General features: G+C 36.5%; 1 protein-coding gene across 1 annotated transcript; it reads left to right on the top strand.

Annotated features, from left to right (window-relative positions):
- Nucleotides 1-1,479: 1,479 nt before the first annotated feature.
- Nucleotides 1,480-21,913, top strand: LOC103969678 (coiled-coil domain-containing protein SCD2-like). Its single transcript, XM_009383304.3, has 17 exons — nt 1,480-1,949; nt 2,275-2,531; nt 4,140-4,215; nt 4,371-4,412; nt 4,544-4,606; nt 8,312-8,361; nt 8,440-8,467; nt 9,514-9,585; nt 9,694-9,804; nt 9,894-9,954; nt 11,006-11,119; nt 11,229-11,350; nt 12,781-12,838; nt 13,544-13,588; nt 13,796-13,836; nt 20,639-20,765; nt 21,555-21,913. The coding sequence occupies exons 1-17, from the start codon at nt 1,614-1,616 to the stop codon at nt 21,647-21,649; spliced, it is 1,698 nt and encodes a 565-aa protein (XP_009381579.2). The 5' UTR covers nt 1,480-1,613; the 3' UTR covers nt 21,650-21,913.
- The last annotated feature ends 320 nt before the right edge of the window (nt 21,914-22,233 follow it).

The following is a 22,233-nucleotide window of genomic DNA, read 5'->3' as shown; positions in this document are numbered from 1 at the left end:
ATTCATTTGCTTAGGCATTAGGTTTGATGACCAAGCCTCTTCTTCACTTCTTTCTGCCTCCAAGCACGAGACATCTCACCATGAGCTTGTCGTTAGATCCTTCGAGTCAAGAGTCTTTTCTTTCTCTACTACTCAGCAATGGACAAGCAATAGAAGTTGAAGCAGAGAACAGTGTGCCTCGCCCAACGAGTCTCCGAATGCTTCTTACGACACCGTCGCGCTCTGTTCATCATTATTGGCGCATGTTCGATGATGCCTTCATGCGCCCGGTGTTTGGCGGGCGGGGATTTGTTCCACTTGTTCCTGGTTCACCGACCGAACGCGATGGACCCGATTGAGTGCAATGTCCATGGATGGCAATAAGCCTGAAGAACAGGGGAGAAACAAGAAAAGTATATTCGGCCTTGGTGAATTCCAGGATTCATTATATTGCCGATTTGCATCATGAACGATGCATACTATTTGTGAGATTAGTATTGGCAGATTCCTTGTGAGCCACAGCAGTAGCAGATTCCTTAATATCTTTTGTTACATATCTGTATTAGTTTTATATCAGATGCACTGTAGTACTAATATTTGTACTCTCAATCGAACCGAATTTTATATATTTCAAGTTTATTTGCTGCATTTCATCTTTTTCACTAGACTCTTATCTCCTTCTAGTCTCTGTGAGCAGGCAGAGATGTCATGAAAGAGAATGCGTTTTTGAGGATAAAGCTGTCAAAGATATGAAGAAAAATTCTCTTTTATTTGGAAGCTAAATCATATATTTATTTTGATATAAACTTGCTGCAAGCTCTACTTTTATGGGTTAAATTTCTTGCAATATTTGCATAAAACATGTCATCTTGTGAGGATATATCAGCATGGTAGGCCTGGTTAATGGTCTAATGACACCCCAACAACAAGGAGTGTTTATAATTTTGAATTAATTATTATTGAATATATTGTTCAATATTTTTCAGGGGATTCAATTCTTTGAATTACCATCGAATTATGTTAAAAATTAATCCTTTAATATGTTTGACCAGCTTTGACTCATGACATAATTTAAAAAGTGGCATCGATAATATCATTTTAAACAAATAATATACGGTATAAATGCTTATAGTTTAATTTGTCGGATTAAAAATGATATTATATTTCTTAATCGGAGTCACAGTTGAGGTAGGAACAGTTCGCGCGACACCCGACCCGCTCTGGCTCAACCTGTTGCCATTCAAAATCTCAAACTGCCCTGAGGCTACACAAACCTGGAATGCGGTACCCATAGATGTACCCGACCCCCAGCCCTCTCCAACTGTTCAAACCCCGAGTGGGGCCCTCCAATCGAAGGAAAATATTATAGAGAGACGAGCACGACGTCTCGTGTTCTGACGGAGTCGAGTCCCTTTCGCTTTGCTCCTTTTATTGGTCTCAAGAAACGAACCCCCCTAACCGTTGCGTTGGCCATCACGAACTCCGCTACATTCCTCTACTTCTTCGGAAGAAGAGTTCAATCGTCGAGAGAGAGAGAGAGAGAGAGAGAGAGAGAGGTGGATCGGCGCGAAAACCTGATAAGGAAAACCTAGAGGTTTCGGTCGGCGGAGAGGGAGTTGGCGGAGGGAGGATAGATGGAGCGGCTGAGGGCGGGGAGCCCGGTGTATACGCGTCAGAAGAGCATATCGAGCTCCACGGGGGTGCCGTCGTCGCCGACGACCATGTCCCCAGCCCACCCCCTCCACCACCACCAGAACCGCCACCTCCGCTCCGGGTCGGCCGGCGTCGGCACATTCCGCCGCGCCCAGAACACCGCCGCCCGCGCAGCCGCCCAGCGCCTCGCCCGCGTCATGGCCCACCAGCACGCCGACGACGATGATGACAACGAAGACGACGACGAACTTTCCTCCGGTCCCCCAATCGACCTGCTCTCCACGCCGCGCCGCTCTGCTCGCTCTCCATCGCCCGCGGTATATCGTTCATGATCTCTCCACTCTTTCTTCCTTGATTTCTTTATCTGTTTTGCTGCATTACCTGTAAAATCTCTCTTTCAAATATTCAATTAAAAATAAACTTGTTTTGTTTTGTAAAATAGCTGCCAGGAAATTCTTTCTGGGTTCAAAGACGGGATATGTATGCTCAAGATTTACTGTTTAACATGTCAAACATTTTAGTGATTTTATGGCATCTTTCCAGTGCCTCTAATAATAAATTTACTAGTTATAATTTAAGTATAATGCAGAATTTTTTTTAGGGTTTAGCATATTGAGTACTTTTCCTCTTTTTCCTTATTAGATAAATCGCTACCTTGCTGAGCAAACACCTGTTCGTCCAACATCTACCGGTCGATCATCTGTGGCTGCAAAGCCAGCTACAATGATACCACCAATTAAATCATCGTCAAAACCACTTGGCACCACAGCGCCATCAGACCCTCTTATCAGCAGTCAAAGAACAGAGACTCCCAAACAACTCGTTACTACAGCACCATCAGACCCTCTCATTAGCAGTCAAAGATCAGAGACTCCCGTTTCCAGCCGAAGAGAGAAAATGTAATTTTTGAACTCTATACTCATAATTCTTGATCATTACACTTTAAATTTGTGATTTTATGATACCGTTTGCCATACCCATGGACTTTGTTCATCATAGTTGATAATGGATCGAGACAATACAAAGTTTAACATCAGTATTGTCGATACCCATTTTCTAACTAAACACTGGAATTTGGAGAAGTTTGCACAATTACTTGTTATCTACATGTTCAAACATTTCATTTCAATTTGCTAAACTGTTCTACATATCATTTGATGTATGTCTTAGATGCAACAACCATGTCTTCTTCACATTTATATAACGTCAACACAGTTTTTGATTTACATATTCTTTTGGTAGACTTGTTTCCAGATGATGTTTGGCTATCATCTGTTTAGATTAACATCAAATGGAAATTTTTTTTTAATCTGGATTTGGCTCTTTCAGTTGTTATTGTTGTAAGGGAAAAATAATAATATAAAGAGCTATGTTGAATTTAGAAAACCCATGTATGTGTACTTATATGAAATCAAACATTAAATAATGAGAATCTAGTGGACTGATGGGATATGTATAGGAGGAGACTGTTTAAGGAGGAAAGAAAAATAGAGATATTCACAGTTTCCTATTAAAATTATGATTGCAATACTAAAGAACCCAAGGTTTGGATCATGGTTCTTCTAGTGTATTTACAGGGCCACTAAGAGCTCAAATGCTAACTGCAATCTAACCCTGCTTTTCTCTATGATTATTTCTTGATTGCAAGTAATTTGTTGAAATACAATTAAAATATGTTATATAGTAATTGGAGACTTCTCAACCCACTCCTTTTTTGGTTAGGAAAAATCGAGGGCTAATCAAGCCCTGAGACAAAGTCAGAGTGGTAACGATTTTGATTTTTCTTATTTTCCTAGCTTTTTCAGATGTGTTTCCCCATTTTTTACCAGCTAATTTATGTTGTCTATAGAATCATGTGTTGAGTTTATTCAGGACATCAGAGTTCTAGCATAGTTATAGAATAGGTTGGACAAGTTGTTTAGCTGTAAGGATTTTTATTCAGAGTCCTAGGATCTCCTTTGGTTATTTTGAAGGTTGACAAGATTGCTATAAAAGAAAAGTTTTTCCACAGGACCTTGGCTTCATATATGAGATGACATAAGCTTGGCATAAACTAATACATATTTCTCTTAACATCAACTTCTCCTTTTCATGGTAAATATCTTAATTTCACTTCTAGAGTTTTGTTAAAATGCAACTTGTCGTCATCAAAGATAAAATCTCTTGCATGATTCGCCATGCTGCTTAAGTTCGAGCAATTTATCTTACTATAAGTAGCCTTTACATTTCCAAGTATATGGCAAGGCATATATTAAGCAAAATTTGTTGTGTGCTTTAACTGCTGTTCACTGACATTGTGCAACACCCAGCAGTTAGTGTTGACAAACATGATACACATGGTACATGTGTGATGCCTTTGTATTGTACTGGCAATTGTTTGGTAAGTTATACACTACATGCTCATGTCCATTTATACTAGTGTGTTCAAATGCTCTAGTGAAATGATGTTCCTTTCTTTTCTATAACTTTCCAGCTCAGCTAGATTCATGACCTATGTTTGCATATAGGATGTCTGTTGACTTGGGTAATTTGACTGTGAGAGAACCCAGCAATGCACGATTATCTTCTGCTCTTCAAGATGAGGTAATTAGTCCTCAGATTGCAGATGCATATGCAAAATTTGGAGTCCAAGAAAATAATGTATCATTCTTATTCAGGTCATCCATTGTATCTATACGTATGAAATAGATTCATATTCAGAAGTTGTATAATGACTGTCCTCTGTTGTTCATTTTCAGATTGATGTACTACAAGAAGAGAATGAAAATATTCGGGAAAAGGTGAGAGAACAAGACAATCAAAGGCACTTTATAAAGATGCACTTATCTGTTGGTTTAGCTTGTATTGCCATTCAGTAGCCTTCTTTTGTTTTTCATCTTCATTTTCTTCATGCTGATTTATCTCTTCTCAGCTTCGGCTTGCAGAAGAAAAATATGAAGAAGCAGAAGCAAGAGCTAGACAACTTGAGAAACAGGTTCTTTTTTAATTAGCACATGTTACAACCGATATTTTAGCAATGTATGTGTCTTGGTAGTATTATTTGTTAGATTAGACATGCTTTATGTTGTTTCTGTTGGATTCAGAGTAAATAGATTCATTCTTATGCAGAAAACACAAATATAACTGCTTCTAGTTGAATGGATCAGTAGATAACAAGTTTAATTAATTCATACTGTTCAACATCATAAACTGGAATTTTGCATGACTAAGAGTGTCAACAGAGCTTCCATGCTATCTTACTGAAAGGTTCATGAAATTGAATATGTTTGTACTTGTTGAGAAATTACTTTTTATTGGTTTCTCACACTAATGCTTTTGTGCACATGCTTTTATCAATCAATAAAGATCCTTGTGCCTTGAAGTTATTCAGATCTCCAATGTGAGGCCTTCATGGCACATCCTGCTTATGAACATTAGCAAGAAAGCTCCCCTGTTTCCTTAGCCCATAAGGGGTAAGAAATTCAACAAGTTTATAAGTAAATGTGCATTTGTGGCCTAATGATGTCAGAAAATCATAAGCATTGGGTACTGGGTAGGATTATAACCCTTGTTATTGTAAGAAGCACTTAAACTGTAGCAGATGTGGAAAGTAAATTTTTTAATAACAATGTGACACATTTTAATGGTTCTATGGGAGTACAAGTTCAATTTCTCAAATTTATTTGATCTTTGTCTAAGGTTTATTTCCTTCTAAAGCAAGGTTCACAGGATTGGGATTGAGTTCAGAAGGTCATATGATTTGCCATCGGGATTGATTATTTGGACACAAGTAAATCATGCATTCAGATCTTTTCCTTAATGATTGTAAATTTACTAGAATTGCTAGCAAATTGGTTTCTATTGGTTGAAAACAGCAGTATTGACAGCATTTCCTAAAATTCACTTGACTTGCTGGTATTGGCCAAATTGCTAGAATTAGCAGGATTTTGTTGGAATCGGCTTAATATCAATTTGCTTGTCCCAAGACCAGTCAGAATTTTGCGATCCCTCAATTTTTGAGATTTTTAAATCAAACTTTACAAATTCCAGTTCTTACTCAGCTGATTGGAATGATATTAGAAATTCATGGTTGAAGTCAATATCCTATGGTTTTCTTTACTATGATAATTACTAATTTAATAAAAATTATTGCTTTAGATGTAGCACACCTTGTGTTTACACAATACATTTTACTGGTAGGGTATGTGGGAAATCATATCAACTTAGTTTTGATAACTAAAAAGAGGGAGAGAGGAAAAGAAAGAATGAGAAATTAGAAGACTAGAGAAAGAAAAGGGGAAATATACACCTTATTGGTTCTCCCCTGTGTTAGCTCTTCTATTGGGACTCTTCTCTAACATAAGTGTATAAAAAATGGAACCCATGTTAGAGAAGACTCCCAGTAGAAAAGCCAATATTGTGTTCTTTGATCCAAGGTTCACAGTATCGTACCGTACCGGTGTTTCGACCTGGGCTCGATATCGGTACGGTACGGTGTACTGAGCGATACACCCAGGTGCACCGAGCACTGTAGCACTGCTATAGTATATTGCTACAGTGTACTGGTGCACTGTATTGCTACTATAACAGTGCACTACAACAGTCGGACTGGTAGCGGGCGGTCCGCGTACCGTTAGCCTGTCAGACCGGTATGTACCGCCCGTACCGGGCGGTACAATTCGGTATGGCAGACCTTGCTTTGAACAGGTATGTGTTTCTTTTATTCTCCTTCTAATTTCTTGTTCTTTCTTTTTCTCTATCTTCGTTTTTATACTCATTAAATCTAGGAGGTGGAGGAATGAGACTATGCAGTAATAAGAGTTAGCTTAAACCAAAACCCTAACGCTTCTATCAAGGCCTTTAGAAATTGAGATCAATTGACTAATTTAAGTTTGAATTGTTTGAACCTCAAAACCAAAGAAGGGATCCTTTGGGAGCCTTTAGTAAAAAGGTCAGTCAGTTTGAACTATGCATTGAGGGCCTAATACACATTTCAAATATGAATTGATGATTGGTAATTTTTTTCAAATCATATTTAGCATGAATGTTACATTGAAAATGCTCAAAACCTAATACTACCTTAAGGTAGTCTCAACATTTCAACATTTGTAGGAAACTAAAGAAAATTTTTAAATTTTCCGAAGTACCATATGACATTCAGAAACACAATGGGAAAGAGGGATTCTGCATTAGGGCACAGCTCACGCGTGGTTTATAGCTTTCTGCGATAGAAAACTGGTTCAATCAAACCGGATAGGACTAGTTGGTTTGACTCAAGCTCGATAGATAACTAGTTCAATCAAACCAAATAAGATTGTTTGGTTCGACTCAAGTTCGACCTGGCCTGAGTCGAACCAAATGAGTGCCTAGGTAACACCCAAGTGAAGACACCCGCCTGGGCCACTTTGTTTATGATAAACAAAAGGAGAATTGAAATGGAATTAGCTGAATATTAGACAAATCAAACTAACGGTTATGAATATGATGGAGTTTTTATTTGAAACCAAGGATTTTAATTTGAATAATACCGCCCGTACTGGGTAGTACATATTGGTCCGCCAGTAGATCGATTTGCGGACCACCCACTACCGAGCGATACCGTCGATTGGGGTTGTTTCCGCCCCATTATCACTTTAAATCGGTTGTCACCGCTTGTTATCAGGTGGTATTAGCCGAGGGAGAAGAAAGAAGAGGGAGAAGAAGAGGAGAACCTAGAGATCCGGTCCGCTCTCCCTCATTGTTTGAGGCGACGAGGCCTCGGCATCGTTGGAGACTTTTCCTCATTTGCGAGGGGAGAAGAAACTGAGCATCGTCGAGGCAACATTTCTTCTCCCCACGAAGGTACAAGAAACGAGGCGACGAGGCGGCGACATCGCCTCATCGCCCTTTTTTGCATGGGGAGAAGGAAATGATTTCTTCTCCCCACCCATTTTTTTACTTATAAATAAATATATATATATATATATATATATATACCGAGTGGTATATCGAAATGTATCACTCGATATACAGTACCGTACCATACTGAGCGAATCTCGAAACTCTGATACGGTATAAAATTTCAATCTTTGTTTGAAACAACCATGAATCAGCTTATCAAATTATCTTTTTAATTAATGAAGAATTTCCAGTATATGGCCACTTCTGTTAGACCTTTTCTGACCATGAATGGTAAATATAGTATGTCCACTGTATAACAAAATTGGCAATCTTGATTCAAAGGTATGAGTAAAATTCACAAATCTTATTTCAGACGAACATGACTCTTATAATAACTTTTAATATTATAGATGCCACATCTTTTTCCAAATTGCAATTAGCTTGACTTTCTTTCTTTCTTTTTCTTTTTTTTTTAATCATTACTAGTTTGACATACTTGTGGAGGCATGAGTGTGGAGGAATAGTTATGCAACATATCTTTATTTGTTGGGCTTATTAATATTTTTCATCTACGCCTTACCATTCAGTGTTTAAACCATTTTTATGTCATTTATGTGTCAGTCACATGCTTGCAATAAAAATTTGGGGTTAGTGTGCATGGTTACCAAGGAAACTTTAACTCTTTAATATGCATCTAAGATATTCTTATTCTTCCCAGTTCTTTGATGCAAGAGAATTTTATTTTCTTATAATAGATAGGTGTACTTTTTAGAAAAATTTTGGAAGCACAAGTACATTTAAGTTTTAAGCACATTTTTAGGTAGCTTCTCTTGGTGATGGTGTGTCAACAGAAGCTCATCTCTTGAGCAGGCAAGCAATAGATAGATGCATATCTTTCAAAACTCTTCTGGATTTTATTACTGGTTTTTGATGTATCTTACTTTTCAGGAAAGAGGCAGCCTTGCAACAAAGAGAGGTATGTTAACAGTTAACAGGCTACTCCATTTTTTCTAACTAGTATATCTGAGTGTTTTATTGCCTTCGACAGCAATATATATTTATATACACATACACATATACATATATAATGTAATTTTCTATTAGATATACATACATCTTTCCACTCCAATACATGCCTAAATGAATGCATGACCATTTGATGATACTTTTAGAAAAATAAAGGTTTCTTTACATAGCTTGAAAAGTTTTCTGTTATCTTACATCTTATCTCTCCAAATACCTAGGTGAAGGAAAATTTGATCCAAGTGTCTCTTGGGTCTCAACAGGTTCACTGTTGTATTTCTAGTTGGTGTATCCATGATCATGATTAAACATTAACTTTGTCAATGTTGTTTAATCTTTACTACTGCTGTCAATTATTATTAGATTATTGCAATACAAAAGCTAACAAAATCAACATTTTATCTGAAGGAAGCTTTCTGATGTTTGTCAGCAAATTATATGATATATGCTGAACCCTGGTTTGGCATGGGTCTGGCACAAGTTTTCTGCCATCAGCGAATGTTCGTGTACTTAGCATTATACAGAATATGGATCTTGTGCTGTATGGAGCATTGACAAGATCAAAACTCAAATCCATGTTTTGGATTTTTGCAGCATTAGGAAAAGTTATTTCTGAAAATTTTCAGAATAAAATGGCATGATAGAGAAAAATAAAATTTATAGGAGAGAGCTAGTTGTGATTGATTTAGAAATAAAATAATTGTGACTTTACCTCGATCTAATTCATTAAAGTTAATTTCTTAGCAGACAGACTTGCTAACTTTGGTAGGAGATCTCAAGATATCTCCTTATGGGGAGCTGAAGCTCCCAATTTTGTGTCTCTTGCTAATTTTGAGCCCTCTGTAATGGGTAACTAATGAAATGAAATGGTTTTTCTTTAAAAAATATTGATTAGAGTAGAGCCATATATGTAATGATACTATTTTTCAGAAGTACATGATATACTCTGTCATAAAATGTACTGGATCATTGAGTATTGAGATCTAGATAACTTTGCAGGCTGCTCTGAAAGCTGCTGCACAAACTAGCTATGCTAAAAGAGAGATTTCATCTTTAAGAGAGGAAGCAAAGGTATAACTTACTGTTTCATGAGTATTACCTGATCTTTTATAAGTTTGATTCAACAGAGCTTTCTTTTGCTGCATTTTTTTCATGCTAGATTTACTATATTCATCTTAGATTGCTAGGGATGAGGCAGCCTCAGTATCTGAACAACTTCAGGAAGCAGAAACTGAAATTAGATCTCTTAGAACAATGGCACAGAAAATGATATTGTCGCAAGAACAAATGGTTTGTTTGTAATATTTGTTATATTTCCAAAATTTTCTGGATTTTGTTCGTTAATAACATTTTTGTTTCTCGGAATACTTTTTTCATAGGAGGAAGTTGTCCTTAAGCGGTGTTGGCTTGCTCGATACTGGAAACTATGCATTTATTATGGTAATAGAATTTCTATATGACATTTTTCCTTACGGAAAGATCTAACAGTTCAATATTTTCATAAAAATATTGTTTAATGGTTACTATTCTTTGAAGCATTCTTTTAAGGATGTCAAATGTTAATGACCTAAAGTCTCTATTATATTTTGAAACTAGACAACGTTAAATAGCTATAAACCATGAGATTGAGACCATAAAGTCTCCAACAAAAATCATGTTAAAGATATTTTCATCCTAATGTATGTATGACTTTGTTGATATTAATCTACACCATGAATTGCTGCTCCAACCCCCATTTCTTGGTATGTAGTGGAAGTATTGGCCTGATTAAATATCAAAACAGATTGCTATTCTAGGTGGTTTACCTAGACCAAAGTGGACCATGATAACCTACCAGTACAAATTGGTACAAGCCCGGTATGGATTAGTGCGAATTTGTTACTAGTTGAATCAAGTATTTGAGTAATGACTATTCAGAAAAGAATAGAGGCAAACACACTATTAGGGCTCCAAATGAAACTATTAAGGTTTTGCTGTCCTGAAATGTTCAATACATATTGAAAGCTCGAAACATATAGTTTCTGCCAATAAGAACACGATGGTCTGTACATGAAATCAGGAGGAACATCTAGTCTCACATCAGAGAAAAGGCATGTTATGTAAATAAGAAAAAATAATTTAATAGTAAGGTAGGGTTCTTTGAGAAGCTGAGACAATGTGGAGACTCTATTAAGCCATTTCACATGAGCTAGTTCCAGCTATTAAGATCAATTTTTTACATGTGATTCAATACCCAAAACTTTTGACTTTAAAGCCATGGAAGCAAAACCTGATGTGTGGTTCCTTGTGATGTGGTTGAGAAAGAGAACCTATTGTATAGAACATATATTTAAAATATATTGAATCAGCATATGCAGCAAATGTATGATGTGAAAATTCTTTGTTTTCTACTGGGCTTGAGTGTGCTAATTTGGTTGTTGGACTTCAAGAGCTGTAGTAATTCCAAGCTGGCCTATTATCTATTGGCTTAATGGTTGACAATATCTTCTAGGCATATATGCTGATATTGCTGAACCGAAGTATGAATTTTGGTCATCCTTCTCTCCACTTCCACTTGAAGTTGTCTTATCTGCTGGACAGAAGGCTAGGGATGGGAACTCCTCAGGTTAGATTTCTTTGGTGCTATGCTACTATTCTTAACTCATTGCCTCTTAGGAATCTTGCATCAAGTTCTCCTTCCACAATTCTTTTACTTCATATTTTAAATTCAATAGATAAATCCGATCTAGAAGAGAAAGAGAAGGTGTCATGGAATGCAAGCGATCTAGCCGGAGAAGGAAATATTGACAGCATGCTCGTGGTTGAAAAAGGCCTGCGTGAACTAAGTTCACTGAAGGTTTATTCCAAATCTCATTTCTTCATTTTTATCTGGCCATTCTCAACTAACAATTCTAAATGGTTTCATTTACATTATCTAATATATAAATATAGTTTCTTTTATAATTAAATAACTTGATCATCTAAATATCATGTTTATGACAAGGAAGAAATTGTGGAGCTTGGTACTGACATTTTGCTCATTTTGTGAAATTTGGTCCTTTGTGTGTATATTTTGTCTGCTACACCATCGTAAGCCATCCCATCAATTGTTTCAATTAATTGGAATTGGCACCTTTGCCTAAAGCAGAACAGAGCATCATGCTTGGGCAGGAATAGTGTATGCTTCCCCTTTAGGTCACTTTTATGAGCTAATTTAGTCTGGCTTTAGATATTCCACTTTATAGTCTGAGAAAAAGAATAGTTGCAATATTAGTACATTTAACATATATTTGTTTACATCTGTGCAAAGGTTTACAAGTATGTACAGGAATTTTAACACTTGATAGTTAGTTTATTTTCATAAATTTGTTTTCCAGATAAATTTTGGATTATCATTGAATTGTTCATTGGGAATTTGGTTCATAGCCTATTCTTTGACTCTTTTAAGCTAATATAAGCTCTGTTAACTAATGCTGCACTCATAACTGGTGTCTGATAATAAGATACTACAGAAAATAAAACATTGCGTGGATATTTTATGGTCAAAATTTGCTTGATCATGCAGTTTAAATCAACTCAGACAGCTGAATACTTTTCAATCTAGGATCTCAGTGCCATTGGAATTTTCTGTGATCGTGCTGTGCCAATTGAATCATTGTGTTGGACGTAACTTTCTCAATAAAGAAGATTGAACAGTATATCTTTTTTCTTCCAGGCCCAAGTACGAAATTAGTTTATTCAATAGTAAAAAGATGAAAATATCAAATATTGTATTGTGAAGAAACCATACATTTAAAAACCCCATGGGAAGTGTGTATTGACTCTGGAGGCTGTCACGCATTGAGATTTTGAGGCAAATTGGTTTGGTTCACTATGTTCTTGTTAATGAAGCCAGTTAACTATTTTAAATACAGCTCCTTTAATTCACTATCATAAGATCCTGTTGATTAGGTTTGTTTCAAACCCTTTTTCTTACATTTACTTCTTTTTGTAAGTTTTGATTAGTCAGTCTATCGTAGACATTCTACATGCATCAACCAAAATAGTCACCTCTTGATTGTTGACCTGAGACGAAGTCAGGGCTTTCCAGATGTAAGGCTATTCTTCTCAGGGAAAAAAAAATAAAAAGCAGAGACTTAAATCAAAACTGTTTTTCATATGTTTTCTGTTTAGATGTATATGTGTGCATCTGTCTGCTAATATGAACTAGGAAAATAGAGAAACTGCTGAAGACAGTTAAGCTGCAATCTATATTTTGGGCTTCTCAGATTTTTTGTTGCTTTGAAGGTAGAGGAAGCTATCCTTCTTTCAATGGCTCAGCATCGACGTGCAAGCACCAAATCTGGTTATACACTTATATTCTGAAACTTCTCTTTTTTCAGATTTGACATTGTTTGTGTTAATTGATGAACACATATGAATGATCCCAAAAGAAACTTAACTGTTGCAGCATGATATTGGAAATCATAATTATGTTATAATTACTTTCACTTAACAACATATCTTGAGTGCATGAAAAATAGAAAATTCCTTTATTTTATAACTGCTTTATGCAATTATAATCATGGCTTTACGCATTCTTAGTTTCTCCTGCTTTAAAAATAAAGTATCCGCATCTGGGAATTTTTTTCTATATGAATAACACATAGTTCTAATCAAAGTTTTATTTGGATGTAATAGCCTTTTCTCATCTGATTATGCATTCCTATTCATGATTTATGAAACTAAATGTTTCTCTAGAAGATTTACTCATGTTGCTTATGTATGAAGAAGATTCATCTTTCACTTTCTTCCCTTTCAGAAACATCTACTTGTACTGTTAGGTTTCTGTATTAATATGTCTAGGCCAGCAAGATGTTGTCTCACATGCTGAAATTCTTAGTAGTGTTATTGGTCCATGCAAACTAGTTCCAAGACCATTATATTAATTGAATTAGAGCATATTAGTTTTCATTGTATTCCAGAGAAGCATCAATGTTTAAATCATTTTGTAAGTGATTCTGTTTTCTAGGAGATATTACTTTTGGTTGATAAGTAACTTTTTTTACAGCTCCATCACTTTCAGGGGAAGGTCAAAATCCGGCAGAGGCATTTGGTTAGTTTTTTGCTTTTTTTAGGTATACTTTTGGCTGCTCAAAAGCAAAGAACATTAATGAAAGTTCATAGTAAAAGTTAAACATGGTCCTCATTATAATTGTGTTTCTCTTCTGTGTAATGCTTCCCAATTATTACTCAAACAACTTTGTGTTATTTCACCATGCTATTGTCATTGATTGTGCGCTCTTTATTCTCTTCCTTTCAGAACTGAGTCAGGAGGAATCTGAAGATGTGCTCTTTAAGCAGGTAAATGGAGTTCTTCTTGTAAGATTATGCATCAATGAGTTTCATTTTCACTTGTTTCCATATTATTTTAGATATCTAAGCTTAATTGATCAATCATTTCCCAGTATAATTGGTCTGTGGCTTGCAGAAATACTTAATATTGTTGCAGCAGTATCAGATCAGCTTTTTACTATCTTAAACAATTCAATGTTCTTTTTTTCTAGAAAAACAAGGCTGATTTAAAAAACAGTCCTTGTTTTGGGGCTCATATGATCCTTATTTTACTATACATATATGCAAATCTAGTTCCCTATCATATGCATTCTTCTTAATGGCAATTGGTAACCAGTACTGACTATGCAAGTTTATTCCAACATGTTTAAGCCAACTTAGAAGCCTGATTTGGAGAATGAGACCATTGCATTTGGTCATGTGGTCTCTATCCTCAATGGACAACAGGATATCAATCTTAATCTAGTGATTTGAGTTGACCAGGGGCTAGCATAAGAGTGTGCTAAGCATATAATTGGTTATGTAATATGAGGAATCTCAAGGAGCTTTCTGTTGGAATGATTTTGGCTTGTCTTTATGTTCTTTTTACAATATATTACACAGAAATAGTTTTAAAGCCTTGAGTATTCTTCTTTTACTCTGTTTTAAGTCCAACCCTTCCCTACAAAGAAATAGTTTAAAGCCTTGGGTACCTTCTTTTGCTCTGATCCAAGTCAAGCTTTTTTTAAAACATACTATGAAGAAATAGTTTTAAAGCCTTGAGCACCTGTTTCTCTTAGATTTTATTTTGATCACAGTTCGTCGTACTGTACCGTACCGGCATTTCGACCCAGGCTCGGTATGGTACGGTACGGTGTACCGAGCGGTATACCGAGGTGTACCGAGCGGTACACCTGATTTCACCGATTTAACCCTCCGAAAATACCTGAAAATTAAAAAAAAAGGTTAGGATAGGGTTTTCAAGTTACAAATAAATATAGTAATAGTATAAGTTTAGCAAAATCAATGTAAATTAGGTAAGAATAGCATCACATATCTTTTTCGGGCTTTGAGGTAGTCTTGTTCGAGGTTCGTATTTCAGCTCGTTATAGATTGAAATATCTACAGAAAAATCAGTTGATTTGTTAGACTATTTTGTTACAATATAAACTCTAAAATTCAAATGAATTAAATAATTATATATCTAGATATACTTGATTGTTAATTCTACCACCAAAACGAACGATAGGCCTCCACGGGTGGTGGATCGGGGTCCTCGATCCGATACATATCAATATGATATGTTTGTTGAACCCAATCATGAAATTGATCCCATGACATAGTGTATTGATACACCGTATGCCATTGATGCATCAATGTGGTGCTGATCGTAGATTGATCGTTATGAATCATATTTGTCCGAGGCAGCTCTTGAGGTATATATTGGTGTTGTTCTGTATCATGCTGTTGCTCAGAGAAGGATGACCAACTATCACCATACTGTTGTTGCCCATATGATTCTCCATAATACGATGACTGTGAATACGATGAGTCTCTTTCTGTGTCTATATCATGTATGCTCTGTCGCATTTGTTCATATTCATCCACTACCTTCCCCTTCCCCTTCCCCTTCCCCTTCCGCGTATAAACTTGATCAGTACCTTGTCGAGTTCCATGATCTGAATCTTGAGTGACATGTGTAAAATATTGCTCCTCAGTCCATTCACCACCCTTAAGTTGTGTAGACGAGACCAACGACTGCCCGGCATCACCGCCATCATCTGTCGAGGCACTACTGTCCGTGTTGCTGTCATGTCTCTAGACCGAGCGAGAAAGAGAATGTGATTGTGAAGGTGTCTCGTCGCCCGACTCAATTCTTTCCAACGATGCAACTAATGCTATTGCCTTCCCCTTTGCCTTTGCACGTTGGGCGTACGAGTGTGACTATTGGGTATCGGTAGTTCCTCGAGCAGTTTGACTCCTACCATGTTGTAATCGAGGGGGATTTTCTACCTGTTGGGGTTGTGCTTCTTCTTCTTCTATTGCCTCGGTGATAAAACATGAAGGACGCTGAGGATCTCCCGCCTCATCAAGTAGAGGATCCTCTTGGTTCTCTACTGCTTCAACCCAATCTAACATTGGCTCTGAATCTTCGTTGTAGAATTGGAGGGGATCAATATCTGATTCCTCTGGCTCCTTATCCAACTCAGCACATCGCAATTTTAGCCACATGTTATAATGGACATATACTAGTTTCTCTAACCGTCTATAGGAGAGTCTGTTGCGGACCTTCGTATGAATTAATGTAAACGTTGACCAATTACGTTCGCAACCACTAAATGTTGTTGTCTGTAAAAGTACACGAACGACAACCTTCCTTAAATGTGGTGCATCGCCTCCAAATTATAGCCACCACTCGACTGCAAAAAGATATAAATAAGATTTTATTAGCATAACAAATAATTAACATTAAATATAATTGATAATCAATATGCATAACTTTTCCTCACCAGGATCCATAGTGTAACGGCATGATACAGCTATAATGTCGGAGAATGAACCAACTGTTTCTCGAAATAATCGACCCTCCATAAGAGCATCGGCTGCCTCGGTAGTGTTTGGCAAGAGCCGATATATAACATTTCGTAGTGTCGTTAGGAAATTATTTTGCGTTCCGAGAGCATATCGATATTGAATTGTCGGGTTTGGATAATACGCTGCAAAACATAATTTTATTAGTATGATTTTTTATATCTAAATAATAATAAATTAAATTATTCTGAATATGAATTTACCTGCATTATGAATATCTTGATCCATATGAAATTTGGTCCGACGATCAATGATTCGTACGTATTGGTCGGCCTTAAAATCATCTTTGAATGTTTTCCTGACCTCCTCTCTTGCTGAAATCAGCATATATTTAAGATACGGCATTTGTGGACGCTTGTCCATATCGACCTTACGGAGGACAATATAAAGTGGTTCCACACCTTTTATGATTTCTGCTATAGTCTCCCAAAATCTAGAGGAAAGAATGACCTTTTCTATCTTCTTTCCATCACTCAATTTCGAATATCTGGATTCAGACCACTCTTGTGAGCTAGCCATTGCCTTCAAGCCATGCCTTTTTTGCTGTAATGATTTTAATGCAATAAAATTGGCAGCAAACCGAGTAATTCCAGGTCGAAGTATCTCACCGTTTACATATTTTTGCATTAATGCATGGACCCAATGATGATTATATATAAACTTTGTAATTGATTGTGCTCAAGCTACACATTTCTTGACTGCATCCAACTCACCAATATCCTTCAGCATTAGATCTATGCAATGAGCTGCACATGGAGGCAAAAACAAAGTTTTTCTTTTTTCCATCAATTGCAAACTGACCTTTTTGAAATTCACTTCATTATCGGTTATTATTTGGACAACATACTGTGGTCCAATCTCCTCTACCATAGTGTCCATCAAGCTCTCAATGTAGTTTGCATTTTGGATCTTTTCAGAAGCATTAACGGACTTATGAAACACCACTCTTCTATTGTAATGAACAAGAAAGTTGATGATACTCATTCTTATTGGTCCTGTCCAACTGTCACACATCAATGTCACCCCATATTCGTCCCATTGCCTCTTGAAGGATTTGATCCAATCCTTTAGTTCTGCCACCTCCTCATCTAAGTACACGCCGTAAATCTCCTTCGGTGTTGGAGGTTGGATCCCCGTGCCAGACTTTTGAATAGAGGAGATCATGCTCTGATAATATGGACCTTGGGCTGTGTTGGCTGGAATCCTATGAAAGTTGAACCATTTTGAGATTGCCTTCCCAATATCCCCTTTTTTTTTCTTTTGTGTATGCATCGTCAATCCGTGTCTGTTTCGCTGTTTATGGGGGATAGGCTTGCGGATCAATATCAACAATATCTGGTGTGGACCTCCTGCCAAGACCTCTCATAAAACCACGGAGTCCACCATACCTCATGCTACTAGTTCGGCCTAACTGAGAAGGAGCAATTGGTTGCCTTATGCTGGTTGACCTCTGGATTCCACTACCATTGCCATGCTCTAATTGTGAGTCAGGTCGTCGATGCCTCATTGCTTCATCGACCGTACACTGATGCTCCAATGATGCACAAATCCCAACTGTGAGATCCGGGTCGACTTCATCGTCGCAACCCTCATACTGATCATAAATTGGTTGCCGTGTAGCCCTATGATATTCTTCCTCAACTCTTGCTTTCTTTTTTAATATATCTTCCTTTGCTTGTTTAAGCTTACTTTGAAATAATTTACGGATCTCTGTTGGAACATTCTTGTATTTTGCAACATCAGGATACCCACCAGCCAAATGCATTTTCACTCGAGTTATTCCTCCACCTTTACCAATGTAGTTACAATAAATACATTGCCAATGATGACGGTTTCCATCTAGCTTTTGGGCATTAACCGATGCATCATCATGTGGCTGTTCCTTTGGTGTCATGATCCTATCAAATTTAAATCAAATAAACTATAAAGTATAAACATATTTAATTGACCAAATATCGATCATAAATCACTAATCACAATATTAAGTAATTTTATTAAAACATAACTAATCATATTTTATTATCATAAAGAAGTATTAAAATCATTAAATACACTAATTACGTGATTAACATAGTTAATTTTTCACTAATTACTTCTCTTTCAATATTATAAACATGGCAAACACCCTAATAGATATTAAAGATATTGGATTCACATAAAATCGAACAAATTTTGATTAAATCATCGTTAAAATAACTAATTACAGTATTAAATAACTTTAATAAAATATAATTAAACTTATTTTACCATCATATATATGTTAAACTCATAAAAGAAACATTAAATATGTAATTTTAATCCAATATGATTCAAAATTCAAATTTTGATAAAATTATCATTTATCTACGCTAATTATATTATTAATATAGTTAATTTTTCACTAATTACTTCTCTTTCACCACTATAAACATGACAAATATCCTAATAGGTATTAAAGACATTAAATTGATATAAAATCAAACAAATTTTAATTAAATCATCATTAAAATAACTAATCGCAGTATTAAATAACTTTAATAAAATTTAATTAAACTTATTTTACTATGATAAATATTATTCAATACTTACTATGTATGAAAAACACTAATCATAATCTTAAATATCTTAATTACTCTCTAATTAAAGAAAACGAATACATACCTCTTGATTAGAAAGTTCTTCCTCTTAATCTTTCCAAATTAGCCTCGATTGAATTCACAAATCGTTGTTTTATAGAGTTTATGAGAGAAAAAAAATGTTTGAGAGAGAGTTTAAGAGAGTATAATGAAATAGGGGAGAGAAGATTGGTTTAAATAGGAGGAGAAAGGGCTCTAACGGTCAATTTGACCGTTGGAGCATTGTAGCACTGCTACAGTGTGGTAACGGTCGATTTCGACCGTTACCGAGTGGTACCGGTCAATTTCGACCGTTACCGAGTGGTACCGGGCGATTACGATCGAAATCGACCATTATCGAATACGGGTTTTTTTTGGGTGTACCGCCTAGTAGCGGGCGGTCCGCGTACCGGTCGCCTCTCGGACTAGTACGTACCGCCCGTACCGGGCGGTACGATTCGGTATGGTAGACCATGGTTTTGATATAAGTAAAGCTTTTTGAAAGATATATGTGCATAAATATTTTTGTAGGCATCCTTTTTTCATCATATATGTTCAGAATCATTGGCGTTGATTCGAGTGTAAGTTTCTTTCCATCCAAAATTTGGACATGGAAGTGGAGTACTTTGATCATGTGCTGCTCTGTTTGTCATGTTGTGAGCAGAATAATAGTCATATGACATGATATTATTTTAGTTCTTGAACTAGGTTATAAATTGATTTTTGGAGTAATCCTTTTAGCAGATAGTTTTTCTTTTCTTTTTCTAATATATCATAGATGTTACTGCCATAAGTAGGAAAACCTACCTTGTGTTGCTGCCAACTCTACAACTTGTTTGCTTGACGATATAGGTTAATGCTTCATATTATTTAACAGTGATTTAAAAAGGCGCTCAGGCGAGGCGAGGCGAGGCCCAAGCGCCTCGCTTCACTTCCAGGCTGCGCGTTTCAAAGAGGCGCCACCTGGGCGCTCGCCCGAGCCCAGGCGCTGGGCGCTTCGGGCGAGCGCTTGGGTTAAACCAGGCGACCGAACCAGGATTTTAGGTTTGGTTCGGTCTCCGGTGCTTTAGTTGGTTCAATCGAACCAACTAAAATCGATATCAGCTATCGCTGCCCAACCCTAACCCTGCTCGTTGCCGTTGTCGCTCCCGCTCCCGCTGCTCGCTGCCGCTGTTGTCGCTCACCGCCGTCACTATCGCCGCTCCCGCTGTTGCTGCCTCCTTACACTCCCACTCCCACTACCACTACTGCTTCCTCTTTTTTCAGTCAGCACCCCCTTACACTCCTCTTCATTCTTCTCCTTCTGTATACTGTTAACAGTATACTGTATACTGTTAACAGTATACTAATAATAGTATTTGTATTTATTAGATTAATAATATATTATTTTGATTCTAATACTGTTAATTTTCTTAATTTAATAGCATATTTTTATTTAAAATTTTAAATAATTATATTTATTAATTATATTATATATTTTTTATATTTTAGCGTCTCGCTTCGCTAGCACCTAGGCGAACGCCTAGCACCTCGGGTGTTTTTTGACCTTAGCGTCTTTTGACACCTAGCGCTTTTTAAATCACTGTTATTTAATGACATCAATTAGTTCATTTATTCTTGACAAAATTACGTGGTGAAAATGGCAGGCTTGGTTGGCATATTTTTGGAGAAGGGTAAAAGATCATGATCTGGAAGAAGATATTGCAGATGAAAGGCTACAATTTTGGATTGAGCAAAGCAATCACTCTCCTACATCACACGATGCAGTAGAAGGTAATTTATGATTTATAATTAATGAGCAAAGATATTGTGTTTTTGTGTGATCAATTCTTGTGTTCTAAAGAAAATACTTTACCAGTGTTTTGATGCATCATTTCCTTAGTTCTATTTGATAGCCACCATGATGATCAATCATTTTACATAAGTTGGATTCAAGCATCTGCATTAACATGCAGTTTTCTACTTGCCATTTCTATCCACTCTCTCATTGATGTGTACGAGTGGATTAAGGTTTACTACATACAATAGAGACCAGAATTAGATTCACTTGCTGTGTCATAGTTGACTTAATGTAACATAAGGCAAATTTGTTATTACACCAAAGGTAAGGAACATCTTTCATTTCATGCTATTCTGAGCTAAGGCATGCATTAAGATTTATTCACGTTCAGGCAACATAAGCACTCTAACCTGCTTTTGTTGACATGAAAACATAGAAATAAACTGGTTGAATAAATTTGTGATTGGTTCTTCATTCTTTTGGGCATAAATAATGTGTCTTTGTTCTTACCACTGTAGTATTGTTAATTGTTTCTGTGCTGCAACTTTTCTTTCATGTGAAAGCTCAGAGGTCCTTTGATTTCATGTGAAATCTACTCTGTAGAATAGAACTCATTTAGTATGATTGCAATGGGCTCAAAAAGACTAGACGAGGCCACCGATAATACACTAAGTAGAGATAAATAGCATGACCTTCGATTGATTTCTCTGAACAAACTGGAAATACCATATAAATCTACATGTTTATTGAGTTCCATAGCTTCATTGACATCACTGTTGCAGTTGAGCGTGGGCTTTTTGAGCTGAAGAAGTTGGGAATTGAATTGCAATTGTGGGAAGCCTGTCATCACAGAAGTGAAGCTCCTTCAGATACTTGAGTTTGTTTAGTAAGATCTTTCTCTCTGAATGTTCTGCCATAGCTTTGGACTTGATCAAATATAAGTTATATTTGATCGATAATTATTATTTCTTCTTCAGTTATGACTGAAGATTTTCCTTGTTGCACAATTTATTTCTTCCTAGGTATATTCTCATTCATCAATGCCAGACACTTTGTTCTTGTCTCTCAACACAATGTTTTGAACACCTGTTCCCTGTCAGTTTGGTCATGGGAATAAAAAATTGGAAGTATATTTTCAGTAGCCACCCTCTTGGTTTTTTTTCTTTCGGGAGACAATTCTAAATCAATTTGTGAAATCTTAAAGTTCAGGGTATGTAAATTGACATGAGAGAATTTTTAAAGAAAATTATTGAGAACCTCTTGTGGATTTGGTGATTCTCAGTCTGAAGCGGTTAGTTTTCCACAACATGGTACACCAGTTTTGCTATTTCATCATCCACATGTTCACATACACGACTACCGCCGCTGCTTGATCATCATTTTTTGTTTTGCGATTGATTTGCTGCTATATTTTTCTTTTTGGACTATTTGCTGCTATCGTCGAAGTCTCTGTGTTATTTC

The sequence above is a fragment of the Musa acuminata genome, chromosome BXJ1-2, assembly GCF_036884655.1.
Source record: "Musa acuminata AAA Group cultivar baxijiao chromosome BXJ1-2, Cavendish_Baxijiao_AAA, whole genome shotgun sequence".
NCBI classification, from domain to species: Eukaryota; Viridiplantae; Streptophyta; class Magnoliopsida; order Zingiberales; family Musaceae; genus Musa; species Musa acuminata.
This window is presented reverse-complemented; position numbering and strand designations above follow the sequence as displayed.